Source organism: Sturnira hondurensis, unplaced genomic scaffold (assembly GCF_014824575.4).
Source record: "Sturnira hondurensis isolate 20B ecotype Veracruz unplaced genomic scaffold, ASM1482457v3 Scaffold0008710, whole genome shotgun sequence".
Classification (NCBI taxonomy): domain Eukaryota; kingdom Metazoa; phylum Chordata; class Mammalia; order Chiroptera; family Phyllostomidae; genus Sturnira; species Sturnira hondurensis.
This window is the reverse complement of record NW_028081341.1, coordinates 3,260,572-3,274,339: the sequence shown is the minus strand read 5'-3', so window position 1 is coordinate 3,274,339 and position 13,768 is coordinate 3,260,572. Positions and strand designations below refer to the sequence as shown.

General features: G+C 42.8%; 1 protein-coding gene across 2 annotated transcripts in view; it reads right to left on the bottom strand.

The window, feature by feature from the left end:
- Positions 1-12,850, bottom strand: part of ARHGAP6 (Rho GTPase activating protein 6) — a 480,213-nt gene extending 467,363 nt beyond the window's left edge. For both annotated transcript variants that reach the window (XM_037055564.1, XM_037055565.1), the window contains exon 1: positions 11,161-12,850. In XM_037055564.1, the coding sequence (XP_036911459.1) occupies positions 11,161-11,739 (579 nt within the window). In that variant the 5' untranslated portion in view covers positions 11,740-12,850. The remainder of the gene's footprint in view (positions 1-11,160) is intronic.
- Positions 12,851-13,768: the final 918 nt, after the last annotated feature.

Sequence of the window (13,768 nt, the reverse complement as noted above, 5' to 3'; positions counted from 1 at the left end):
ACAAAAAGTCTTTCACATAGGCACTTTATTTATCCCCCATTTGACAGATGAGGAAACTGAAGCATAAATATGCTTCGTAACTTCTTCAAGGTCATATGGCAAAGCTGGGATTTGAACCCAGGCAGTCTGGATCAGAGTCATTCATATCATTTCCTCTCCCACTAACTCTGCCTACCTCTTAATCAGAATCTCATTTCTGGATCAGAGTCATTCACATCATTTCCTCTCCAACTAAATCTGCCTACCTCTTAATCAGAATCTCAGTATCCTCATATACAAAATGAAGATTGATACTATCACCTTGCACAATTATAATAACAAAAAACTGGTGAGCATTCTACAAATACTACTTGTTATTTTGCTTATCATTATTATTGTCACCCATCAACTGAAATAAGTGAACGAGGAATCAATCAGAAGTTCTGATGTGATCAGAATGATACCTTGCTCAAAAGCCAGAAAACCTAATGGCCCTTTCCAGGATCTCCCTGGGGAAAATTGTTAGCTATAGAAGAGGCCTTTTATAATAACCCCTGAGGCAACATGGCTATTGTCATCTTAGGTTTCTTTTTTCCTTTCTCCATCCACATTTGTTTCTCAGAGTACCACCTTGCCTAATAGTTTCTCAACTTCTGAGAGATGAAGTTATTGCCAGTGCAAGCTGAGAATTGATCTGGTTTATTCACGTTTCAGTTCCTGTAAGTGGCATTAATTTGCCTGTTTTCATGAGCTGTCCAGGAATACAGAAACAAAAATATGTTATTTTCCTTGATCCATAGTCCACTCAATTCAATTCACTTCTAATTTCTCCAAAAATATGGATTCTAAGCTCTAACTTCTCTTGGGTCCATCAGCACACTGCTTACGAGGTGGTTGCTCAAGTTGCTTTTAATTCTAACGGCTCTTGAAAATCTTCAGCTGCTTTAACAGCTCTGGTATGATATGGCTAGGCAATTTCAAGATTGTAAATAGTTTTTAAAGTCTGACTATTCTGAAAACAATCTTTGTAATAGCTTCCTTGCTCTTGCTTTCAAAGTATAATAATAAGGACACAGAATTTCCACAGTAACCAATCTCAGAAAATCCCAGGTTGGCTATTGACTCTTCCATTCAATCTGCCAGAGCCATTACAACCTCTCCTGTTGCATCTTTCAGAATAACATCTAATGGACATTAGGTCTGGGACTACTACATAACCATTCCTCTATATTTATGTTTATGTTTTATTGAAAAACGATGTTACAACAATATTGATATATTTTCTAAAAAGCATAAATGTCATTTTTTAAATTGACATTAAAATTCACCTATCGTAAAATTCACCCTTTTAAAGTGTACAATTCATACTCTGGCTGCTGTGGCTCAGTGGATTGAGTGCCAGCCTTCGAACTGAGAGGTTGATGGTTCAATTCCGGGTCAGAGCACATGCCAGGGTTTCCGGCCAGGTCCCCAGCTGGGGGCGAGCAAGAGGCAACGGATCAATGTATCTCTTATACATGGATGTTTCTCTCCCTCTCTTTCTCCCTCCATCTCTCTCTAAAAATAAATAAATAAAATCAGCAATTCTTGGTCTATTCACCAGGTTGTGCAACCATCAACATTATCTAGTTTTAGAACATTTTCATCATCCCAAAGAGAAGCCCAGTGCTCATTAGGAGTCACTTCCTACCCCTCCCTACTGTCAGCCTCTGGCAGCCACTAATCTACTTTCAGTCTCTATGAATTTTCCTATTCTGAACCTTTCATACAGATGAAATCATACAATATGTGAACTTTTGTGGCTGGCTTCTTTCACTGAGTATAATACTTTCAAGGTTGATCCATGTTATGGAACATACCAGAATTTCATTTGTTTTTATTGCTAAATAATTTTGTATTGTATGGTTAGACCACATTTTGTTTATCCATTCATCTGTGGATGGGCATTTTGTTGTTACCACCATTTTAGTTATTATGAATAATGCTGATATGAACACTCATGTACAAGTTTTTGTGTGGAGATGTTTTCACTTCTATTCTGTATGTACCTAGAGATGAAATTGTTGGGTCATAGGGTAACTCTAACTGTAACTATTGAGAAATTGCTAAAGTACTTTGTAAAGGTACTGCACCATATTACATTCTCACCAGCAGTGTATGGGTTTTACTTTGTCTGCATCCTTGCCAATACTTGTCATTATCTCTTTTATTATAGCTATCCTAGAGGGTATGAAGTGATACCTTATTGTGGTTTTGATTTGTATTTCTCCAATAGGTAATGAAAACATAATTCTTTACCAGATAACCAAATGACTAATTTCATTTTCTCACACATTACATTCTACTTTTCTGGCCCTATTGAAACATAGTTACAGTTACAGTGCCTCTCCCCTTATTAAAAGCAACAGCTCAGACAGGATGTAGTAAACTGTAGAATATGATGTCATACCTCAAACGTGTGTCGCCAGGACTTGTAGAATCATTGTCAGAACACAGATTCCCTAGGGCATTGGCTGGATTTTTGATATGAAATACACTTTCCCTTATGAGGGCACCAGATTGGAAGAATCAAGTTCCACTATGGAAAACTGAGCTCACATTTCTGCAAATCCTGAATGTGTCATGATGCATATTAAAGTTTATTTATCTGATGGTGGCATTTGACTGAGTCATAAAGTAGAAATGGAGCTTTCTCAGATAGATATAAGACCAGGTGATCAAAATCAGAATAAGAAGAAGAGAAAAATAAAGGGTTCCCTCTGCAGGGAACGTTTCCATTAAATCATAAAATCTGTATCATGAACCTGAGGGCCCAGATTGATTTATTGTTTGCCATCTTCCCACTCCCATCCTTCATTCCAGTTGGATTTGTCTAAATCCAACAGAGATACATTTTAAGACCCCCAGTGGATTTCTAAGACCACAGATAGTCCTGAACCCTGTATATACTGTTTTTTTCTATGCATACATATCTATGATAAAGTTTAATTTATAAGTTAGATACAGTAAGAGATTAACAGAAATAACTAAGATAAAATAGAACAATTATAACAATATACTATAACAAAAGTTATGTGAATCTGGTCTTTCTTGCTCAGCAAACAAGCATGATTTTTTTGTTTGTTCTTCACAATTTCATGGATAGAAGATCTATTCTCACTGTAAATATCAGCAACCTCAGCATATGATTTTTTCTTTCCTAATTAAGTCAAGAACTTTCATCTTTTCACTCAGAGGAAAGCACTTTATGGCTTCTCTTTGTCATATCCAAATTGTCAGCAATACTTCTCATGTGCTTTGGGAACATTATTAAGTAAAATACTGGGAACTTGAACATAAGCACTGTGACACCAGGACAATGAATCTGATAACGAAGGTGGCTACTAAGTGACTAGAGGGCAGGGAGCATTTATAGTGTGGATGCACTGGACAAAGGGATGAGTCATACCCCAGGCAGGATGGAGCACAATTTCATCATACTACTAAGAACTGCATGCAATTTAAAACCTATGAATTGTTATTTCTGGAACTTTCCATTTAATGTTTTCAAACTGTAGATAACTGAAACTGTGGAGAGTAAAACCACAGATTGGGGGGGGGGGACTACTGTACATACAATATTCCCTCTTAACTACAGGCTGCTTCTTCTAGCTGGAAGGCTACCTCTCTTCTTTTTGTTTGGCTAAAGCCTCCTTATCCATTGGTTTCAGTTGAGGTATCTCAGACCTCCTTAATACTTGTATCAGTTCCCTATGGCTACTATAACAAATTACCACAAGTCGTGGCTTAAGACAACACACATGTATTCATTTACAGTTTTGGAGGTCAGAAGTCTCACTGGGGTAGGACCAAGATGTCAGCAGAACTGCATTCCTTCTGCAGGTTCTAGGCAAGAGTCTATTTCCTTCTGCTTTCTAGCTTCTAGAGGCTGCTTCACTCCTTGTCTGAAGACTGCATCCCCCATTTTCAAAGCCCACAGTGTAGCATTTTCAAAATCTCTCTGCCTCCCCCACCCTCCTCCCTTTCCTTGCTAATTCTATCCTTATATCTCTTTCTGTAACTCTGACCTTCTTGCCTCCCTCTTAAAGGACTTTTGTGATTACATTAGCTCACCCAGATATTCCATGATAATCTCACCACTTCAAAATCCTTAATTTTACTCACTGCAAAGTCCCTTTTACCATTTAAGGTAGCATATCTACAGGTTCTGAGGATTAGGACATGGACATCTGTTTGAGGCCATTATTCTGTTTACCAGAGTCCTGGTATCATATTGCCACAGTATTCTGAACAAGTGCAAGGACTTCTTTATTTGAAAGTATTGCTTTCATCAAAGGGTAAACATATTGTGGGGCCCTACATGATTGTTCCACATACATCCTCAGTGCCAAGGGTATAGCCAGCACTCAACAAATATTTGATGGCTGCCTGGCTCAGTGGCCAGTTTGGTTTTGCTGGACCAGAGTTCCTGGGGGAAGGGGAGGATGTAGGCTAAGATTATATTGTAAAGGACTATGAAATAACGGGCTAAGCAGTTTGGTTTTTGCTCAGGGAGTTAACATGATTACAATTATGTGTTTGGAGTAGGATTCCAATAAGCCAGATGGAGAGAGAGAAACTGAAGGCAGGGTGACCAAGCAAATAAGGCCCCAAACTAGGCAGTGGCAATGAGAAGGAACAGCTGGAGAAAGATGTAAGAACTTGGATACATTCCAGTACAAATCATTTCTATAACAGAGAAGTAGGAACAACAGGACCTGATAGCTTATTGAAGACAGGAGGAAAAAAGCAGCGTCGGGGGACAGGGACTGGAGACATCTCCAGCCATCTCTGGTAAACTAAATATGTGGGGAAATGGTGACTCCAACTAGAATAAGAACTACAAAAGAAAAAAAAAGAAAAAAACAAATGTGCTCAAAAGAAGGGGGTGTTGATCTGTTCTGCCTCAAACATATAGAATATGAGGAGTCCAGTGAGCACTGTGGGCAGATGTCTTGCAGAAAATCAGAAATAAATACGAGGAGCTCATGTGCAAGATCACAGTTAGACACAGAGTTAGGAGTGTCCTGGAAAGGGAGAATAGCTGAAGTCACAAAAGCAAATGAGATCATCAAGGGAGAATGACTTAAGGAGAAAATAAAAGCAGAACCATGGGGATGAGTGGACAAAGACAAACACAGACACAGAAGAACAGAAAGAGGTGTTAGATATGGAGAAGCAAGCAGTAAAGAGGGAATTGAGACTCCTCTGTGTGTGGTAGGGAAAGGAGGGGGTGGGCAAAACAGTGCCAGTAGTTCTGCCCAGAATTCCATGAAAGGACGTTTAAGAAGAGTCTTGGAATTGGGCACCTTCGAGAGAACCGTCTCAGTAAGTAATGGGAATGGAAAAGAGATCACTAAGATTTAAGGTACTCCTGGTCACTTAATTTTTTCCCAGAAGTTTGGTAGTTTATATTAAGAGTCAAGAAAGATTTCAGGATAGTTCTGCCCTTAGCACATTTTCTGAGTTTGAGTTTAAACTTTTTAGTCCCTTTCTTTAACTGTAAAATAAGGAGGCTGCAGCTAGATGCTACCCAAGATCCTTTCTGAGTCTAAACCCGACTCTTTCCAACCTTTAAATCTCAAAATTCAGGTGAAGCTCAATTCCAAGGTATTTGAGAAGCTGTCTTCACATTATTCTTTATTTAAGTTAAAATTTTCCTTAGAAACACATTCTAGCCTAGATAACACAAAAGAGAGCAGATGAAAGTTGAATAACTGTATTCCTAATTTATAATTCTTACGGTATTGTGCTGATTTCAGACATAATTCCATATAAAATGCCCTTTGTCAATTTCCACTATGAAGCTGTCTTACTCTAATTACTTCCTCTTCAGTGATATGGGAAAGCCTCTATTTATAATCAGAATATTCCTCTCTATTCATGTTTTAATTTTTAACTCCAGTTTCCATCATTACATATGTATCAGTCAATTTTTCCCTTACACATATATTTTAATACCTCATATTTTTTCCTATACTCAATACCTCTAGAAAAGGCTTCCCCCCACCAAATTCACAGCCTTAGTTGATATATACCAAAAAAGAAGAAGAAAATGGCAAAGAATAAAAACGGAAGCATGAGAGAAGATGGTACTGGAAAGCAACCTAGATTTCAGTTTCTTGTATAAGGTAGCATATTACACAAGCTTTCTCAACCCTGGTGCTATTGAAATTTCAGGCAGGATAGTTATTTGTTGGGGAAGCTTTTCTATGCACTGTAGTATGATTAACAGCATCCCTGGCCTCTACCCACTAGATGCCAGTAGCATCCCCCCATCTCAGCTCTGGCAATAAAAAATGGCACCCGGTATTGCCAAATGTGCTGAGGATGCCAACTTGCCCCCAGTTGAGAACCAATGGTCCAGAGAGACCAACTCATTAGAAGTATTTCCATAGTGCAAGAAAACAATTTGCTAAAATGGAAAAGTAAGAAATATAGAAGTATTATGTGTATAGGCCACCTCCATTTGTTTATAGGATCCTTGGAATGGTTTCCCCAAGCCCACCTCCTCTGAGTATTTATTCTCCCCCTTGTTTCACTCTACTAACACATGCCTTCCCCCCTCCCCCAGACATCAGAGTGACCTCTCTAAAACACATATTTGATCATGTTACACCCTGGTGCTTTAAAAATCACCAGTTTCCCCCATTGTCTACCACAGGGTTTCACAGCCTGGGCATTCTTGACATTGAGGACCAGATGACTCTGTTGTGGGGGCTGTCCTATGTATGGTAGACTGTTCAGCAGCATCGCTGGTGTCTAACCACTAGATGCCAGTAGAACCACCCCTGTAGTAGGAGAAATAATGTCTCACCGAAGATATCCATACCTTAATCTCTGGAACCTGTGAATATGTTATTACATGGCAAAAGAAAATAAGGTTGCAGGTGAAATTAAAGGTTAGTAATCAACTATCTTAAAATAATTAGATTATCCTGGATTATTCAAGTGAGCCCAATGTTATCACAAGCATGCTTAAGAGGGAGGAATGGCTATGTGGAAGAAAAAGAGATTTTAACATTGGCTAGCTTTGGAAATGAAGAAAATGGGCCACTGGACAAGCAAAATATACAGATCCTAGAGCCTTCAGAGGGGACACAGCCCTGCCAACACCTTGACTTCAGCCCAGGGACCATTTCATTTCTGTCCTCCAGAAATGTAAGATAATAAATTTGTTTTGCTCTATGCCACTAAATTTGGGGTAATTTGCTACAGCAGCAATAGAAAACTAATACAACACCATCCCTAGCTGTGTCAACCAAAACTGTCCTCAGCCATTTCTAAATGTGCCCTGGGGACAAAGTTGCCTCCAGTTTTGAACAACACTGCTCTGCAAAACATACAGTCCAAATTCCTGAGATGTGAACAGTGTGATCTTCATAATTAATGCTACCCAACCTCTTGTACTAGTTAGTATCCAGCACAGAACAAGATACAGCCTAACTCCAGGCACACCAAACTTCTAACTTCAAACACACTCATCATATTTCATCTCTCTGCAGATCTGATGCCAACAGGTGCCTTGAAGGGTAGACAATGTGCTTTCACCCTCCTGCCATTTTTATCCATGTCCATAGTTAGTCATCTTCTAAATACACGACCAGTTTCTGCTTTCATTAGCTTTCTACATAAAAATCTATGTAGTTGCAGCATATATTAAACCACAGATGTCCTAACCTCCTCTTCCCAAAAAAATCATTGCTCCTAAGCCCCTCTACATACTCTTTATAGGAAACTGGCATCACCAACACCTCTGGGTGTGTCTACTCTTTTCTCTTTCATCAAGGAATCACTTTCCTTCTTCTTATAAATGGCAGTCATCCTTGAGATCGAGCTCAACTGTTCTCTACTTGAGATCAAGTGAAAGTTCCCAAAGACTCCCCAAAGCATAGTGAACCATCACACCACCATCCCCCTATCCCTGTTTTTCATTGTGTTGTGATCCTTGTGCACTGTACCTACTGGTTGATTCATCCATCCTCCTCAGTAGACTCTGAGCTCTTTAAGAGCTGGCACCATATTTTAGCCCCTCTGCACCCCTGGTAGTTAGAGAAGTGAGTGTGCTCAATAAGTGCTTATGGCATGAATGAAGAAAAGAAGTCATAGATATAGAAAAATCAATTTAATTATGGGTTATCAAAGCTGGGAAACTCCAGATCAGCTATGAGCATAATCCCAGCTCTGATCCAAGAAAATTAGGAAAACCCCCAGTTGGAATGACACCTTGTCTGTGATCAGAATCAGGGGCATAACTTGGCTGCTAAGAATACAAGTTTAGAAGCATGTACCAGTTATATCATGCATCATTTACCCTTTTTCTACTCAACAGACATTTTACCCAGTATGTCCATGAATCACCGTTTGTTAAAGCAACACTGAAATACAAAGGGAGAAAAATATTAATAGAGTCATAGATGACTTCAACTAACACCTCCATGTTTTAGGCCATTTGTGAGCTTTGAGTGAGCATAAGTCATAGAGCTGCAGGCACTTATGAGACTGTTGGGAATGGGAGCCGTTGTAACAGAATTAAATTTAAAACCAGAGAATCTGCTCAAAGAACTAAGTAGAAATGGACATGATCCATCATTGGCTAAATCTGAAGGAAGGTGAATTATCAGGTCTGCCTATGGATTCAATAGAAGAGAAACAGAAAAGTTGAATAAACCCCAAAGGGTCCACGGAGAGGGATCCATATAGTTTCAAAATTGAATGGAGGTCCCAGGGAAATGTTATGCCAGCTGAAAGCACTTCTGAGGCACTCACTAGACAGCCAGTATGGAATGCTACATTCAACTCACTGGTACAGTGATTCTCAGCTAGTGTAATTTTGACACCTATCTTTAGACATTTTTCATTGTCACACTGGTGGGGATGGGTGCTAGTGAGTAGAGGCCCAGGATGCTGTTAAACATCCTACAATGCACAGGACAGCCCCTGCCCAAAGAATTATTCAGCCACAAGTGTCGATAGGGCAGAGGCTGAGAAACCTTGAGCCAGAACAACCAGGAAAAGCACAAGAATCAAATCTGTATGATTTGATTTGCAAGTAGCCTTGCAAAGTGCTCATTTGCCGAACTTTTGACATCATTAGTAAAAATTCTCTTTGAGGACAAAGGACCCAGCTTGCTTGCCAGTGAGAAGGACAAGCAGCACTCAATAAGATGAATTTCCTTGGTTTTTTGAGAGGGTTCCAAGGCATTAAACCTTTAAAAGGTAATCCAGGCCATTAAATTCCAGACCCAGGAGTTACTTTAGGATATCTGGTCCTCTACTAAACAAAATCAGCCTTAGATCTTCATGCCAGGATTCTATACGTTCACTCTATGTCTGCCTCAAGGATAAATGGATCACACACACATGGATGAACACTTCATGAGAAAATTCTGTTGTTTTGCTAGATGGCTATGTACTTAGTTTTAACCATTGCAAAGAGGTGAAAGTCCCAGTAGATAAGCTTGCAGACTGCCCAAATACTAATAAAATAGTCTAAAGCCACCAGTATAGCTGCAGTTCAGATACTTGTCCATTGATTATGAGATTTAATGGCCAAAAAATAATTTCTAGCCAGTTGTGATCATTTACAATAGAATGCCTTGTGGTCATAACAGTGACAAAAGGTCCTTTATATTACATTCCAAATATGTGTGGATGCTATAGAAAATGGGAGCTTTCTTAATGATGCAATTAGGCTTAAAGGTGATGTCAGTGGCTATGTAATCCAAGAATTTGGCTTGCTTTTTCATTTCTGTTTCTTTCTCTCAACTCCAACAGATTAATCTGATAATGCGTGCTTCTGATATACAGCGGGAATGCAGCCCCTTCCAGAGACCAAGAGAAATTCAATATTTATATTTTTGATATTTGAGTCTTTCTAATGCTGAGTTCCCTGGTTTGGAGAAAATATCTTGCTCTCTGAATTGACTTTTCTTTCTCCTGCCTGTCTTCCTCAAGAAAACGGGCAGAATAACCATCAATGTGTGTTAGTTTTTGTACTCTATACTCCCCACCCAACAGCAGCTGTTACTTTGACACAGTTAAACTAATATTTTATTAGTATGTGATGCTAATATTTCTGATAACTACTGCTGATTTTTCTAAGGCGATTTATTAAAAGCAAAAATCTCATAGTTATCTCATGTTAACAGAGTAAAGTATGATTTTGGATGTTATTTTCAAACATTTTTCTTGGTTCTGTTTCCTTTATTTATTCTAAATCTCCCGCAATTACATGCTATTGCATTTCATTTCTGTAATTCTAACAGTACTTTAAAATATTTAATTACAATTGATGGAATCTCCCTTCCTTTATGGAAAGAGATCCAAGGCAAATCTATAGAGTTTGCGCACTGAGATAGGAGCTGTTCATTTTAAAAACAACTACTATTTATTTTGTAAAAGCATGTTGCTTTCCTAGTACCCATCAACCAGTTTCCCAACAGCTCTGTTTTCCATTCTTCCTAACCAGAGAGCTCCGAGACCATGATTCCCAATTCACATATATTTCACTAATGAAATAAGTAAAAGAAGTGAAATTGGTACAACTGCTAGTTGTCTATAGTGGAATTTCAGCATGTTTCCATTACTTTTCATAGCCTTAATCAGAGATCATTTTCCCTATATTAAACTAGTACTCCATACCATAGAGTTCTAATTTCAGAAGATCAAAACTAGAGAATTTTGGTAGTTACTCCCCTGTACCACCCAAACACATGGAACTACAACACCCTCCAGAATAATGTTCCTGAATTATCTGTAGAATTAGCAGATGGCAGGCATATTTCATCTAACCCTTACAAACCACTTAGAAATAGATTATTGGAGTTCCTAAACATATCAACTTTTGGTGAGGAGATAAGAGGACCCTTTGGAATGGCCTGCAGGCAAACAGGAAAGCAGAACACCAAGTCTTCCTCCAACTCCCACCACTGCTTCAAGTGGAGCCAAGAAGCCCTAACATCAGGCACAGGTGTGGCCACTAGGACCCATTTCCAGGAACCAACCATTCACCAGCCAAAGAGAAACAGCCACACCATGGAAACCCCTCAGTGGGTCCCTGGCTTTGTAAATGTGATGAGATTAGAGAGCTTCCCAGGTGCCCATCCTTGGGCCATGACGACCCATGGCACCAGACCCTACCTCGGACTTCCACACGACGTAGGGGTGGCCATGGCTGTTGGGTGGGGACTGGAACTTTCTCTGCTGGAGCCACCTCCTGGGAGAAGCGAAGATGCTGTTGGAGCCTCCCCCGGAGGAGCAGAGGATGGCGCTGCGGCCACTGCCTGGCCCAGTCAGGACAGAAGGCAGGTCCCAGGCCATGCTCTTCTTGAGGCTGCTGCGACCCAGGGGGACCTCGTAGTCAAAGTGGAAGCTGCCAGACGGAGACTTCTCCTGTGGGGTGCTTGGAGTAGAGAAGGATGAGCACAGGGGTCTAGGGGGTGGGAGTCGGTTGGCTCGGGGGTGTGGGCCCCTAGAAGAGGACGTCCAGCGGGGCCCAAGGCCTTCAGCTGGGGACAATGGGGAGCATAGGCGGCCCCCGGTGACCCCCAGCGAGCCGCCTTCCACGCCCACCTCGCCCCCGCTGCCGCCGATCAGGGCTGGGTCCAGGCTGCGGGTCTGGCGCAGCTTCCTCTTGGAGAATCCCTGGGCTGAGGCCGAGCCACCAGAGGCTGCCGAGGAGCAGGAGAAGACACTGTGGAGCAGGCTTTGTGCAGACATCACGACAGGGCTATGCCCGAGGGCCACCTTCTTCCCGGTCTGAGAATACTGGCGATTTGTGCCGCGGAAAGAAAAGGGACTCAGGAGATGCTGCCAAGCTAGGAGAGTGGTGGTGGGCAGTGCCAGGCTCCCGTGCCACTAGGGCACTACAAGTGCCCCGGTGGGGGGCAGAAGCAGGAGATCCATCACCAGCCTTCTAAGAAAAGAGTCGAGGGCGCCTACAGCGGCTAGAGCCTTCCCCCGGAGCCGAAGTTGCGAAGGAGATAGAAAGGAAGAGGAGGAGGAAGGTCAGGCGCTCGCTGTGTTCCCAGCTCCAGCGCGCCAGCGCTACTCCTGCTTCCCAGCTGAGGGAAGAGACTCCGGGTTCCTGCTCCCTGGCGCTGGGCACCCTCGAAGTCTCCAGCAACCTCTTCCTTGCACCCTAAGGATGGTTGCGGTTGGCTGGGGAGGAGGCCTCCTGGGCGTGCGCCCAGGGCGCGTCCGTGCTCCTAGGGCAGCGAGAGGGACTTCCTCCAGCGATGGAGCTAGGCTCCCGGGCTGCGCCGCGGGAGTACAGTCGCCAGTCTCCCGGGGCCCCTGAAGCTGCGTGTCTGGCCTGCACTTGGCTGCTGCGCCCAATCCTTCAACTGGTTAGGCGCAAGGGTATCTCCAAGCTCCAGGTTCCTCAGAGTGCCAATCTTGCCACAAAGCGGGGACACGGAGCCCGCTTCGCCCAGGGCCTTCCAAGGGCTGAGTGTCTACAATGGGAGAGAATTCCTGGCAGTGCTCAGGGAGCTAAGGAGAGAACCCTAGGGGCAGATACCCATGGTCCGTTCGGAGGGACTGGATATTCGCAACCCAGCTTTGGGCCCAGGGCAGGCGCGGAGATGTCCCCGCATGCACGCTCAGGATAGAGGCAGCGGGAAGCGGGCAGCCGGGACTGGTAGGGCGGGAGGGAAGCCAGGTCTCAAGCTGAGGCGGAGCCAGGAGCAGGAATAAGCAGAACCTGGAGAAGTTTTCCAGGCGCCCAACCTGGGAGCCGCCCCAAATACCCGGTCTCCTGGGGAGAAAGCTGTGAGGACGGAAGTGTGGACCTTCTCCCTGGCTTCCCCTCCCCCAGATCGAGGGGGGCGCCAGCTCCACTCACGTTTCTGGAAAGGAAAGGAAGTGTCAGATTGCACCCCACCCACTGGTGTTAGATTGGCAACCCAGGACGGTCGCTCTGAAGTTGAAGTTAAATGTCCTGCCTTCCTTTCCCACTGCTCCCCCACTGCTCCCCCACCCCCACCGACACTGCTGCTTTTGCTTTTTAAACAGGAGAGATAGAGATTCAGTTCAAAAGAGCTGGAGATGGGACCTAGTAAGCGCTGGGGCAGTGGGGGGAATCTCACTCTGAAAATGTACTCCAGAAGGAGGGGTAAGTGAGGCCGGGCGGGGTCAGGCGCCTCTAGGCGTGGGGCAGGCGCTGGACCCAGCGTCAGCCTGGAGGCTGCGGAGATTAGCGCTTTGAAAGCGTTGGGTTTCTGGTTCGGATCTTGTACGCCTCTGGGCACAGCACGCCAAGGCCACATTCCTAGGAGGCTGGAAAATGCTGGCGACGTCAATATTCCCTGCTTGGAAACCAGTCTAGGAGCAGATTCTCCCGCTACCGTCCGGTCGCTGGAATCTCTAAAGCGCAAAGCTTCGCCTGTCTCTCCACGAGTTTTTGACGTAACATTTAAGTTTTGCAACGCATTTTACAACCTTCTCATTGGAGAGCAGAGATAATGCTGGAAATGCCAGCGTACTTTGTATAATGGTTTTCGCGTGTCTCTTTTACTAATTCATGGTGCAGAGAACGTAAAGGCGACTTTCCTTTACCATTTCTTTTATTAAAGAAAAAACGTAAGATGAACTTATAAATACAGGTGTTTGACAGTAACATTCACTTTGTTGTGTATGTACCAGAATTGTCCAACTCTGATTTTGGAAAGCTTCTTTTACTCCCTATAAAATTTTCAGGGGGAAATTAATTTCTTTGTTTTTAAAAAAGTGTGCTCAATGTTCCTAG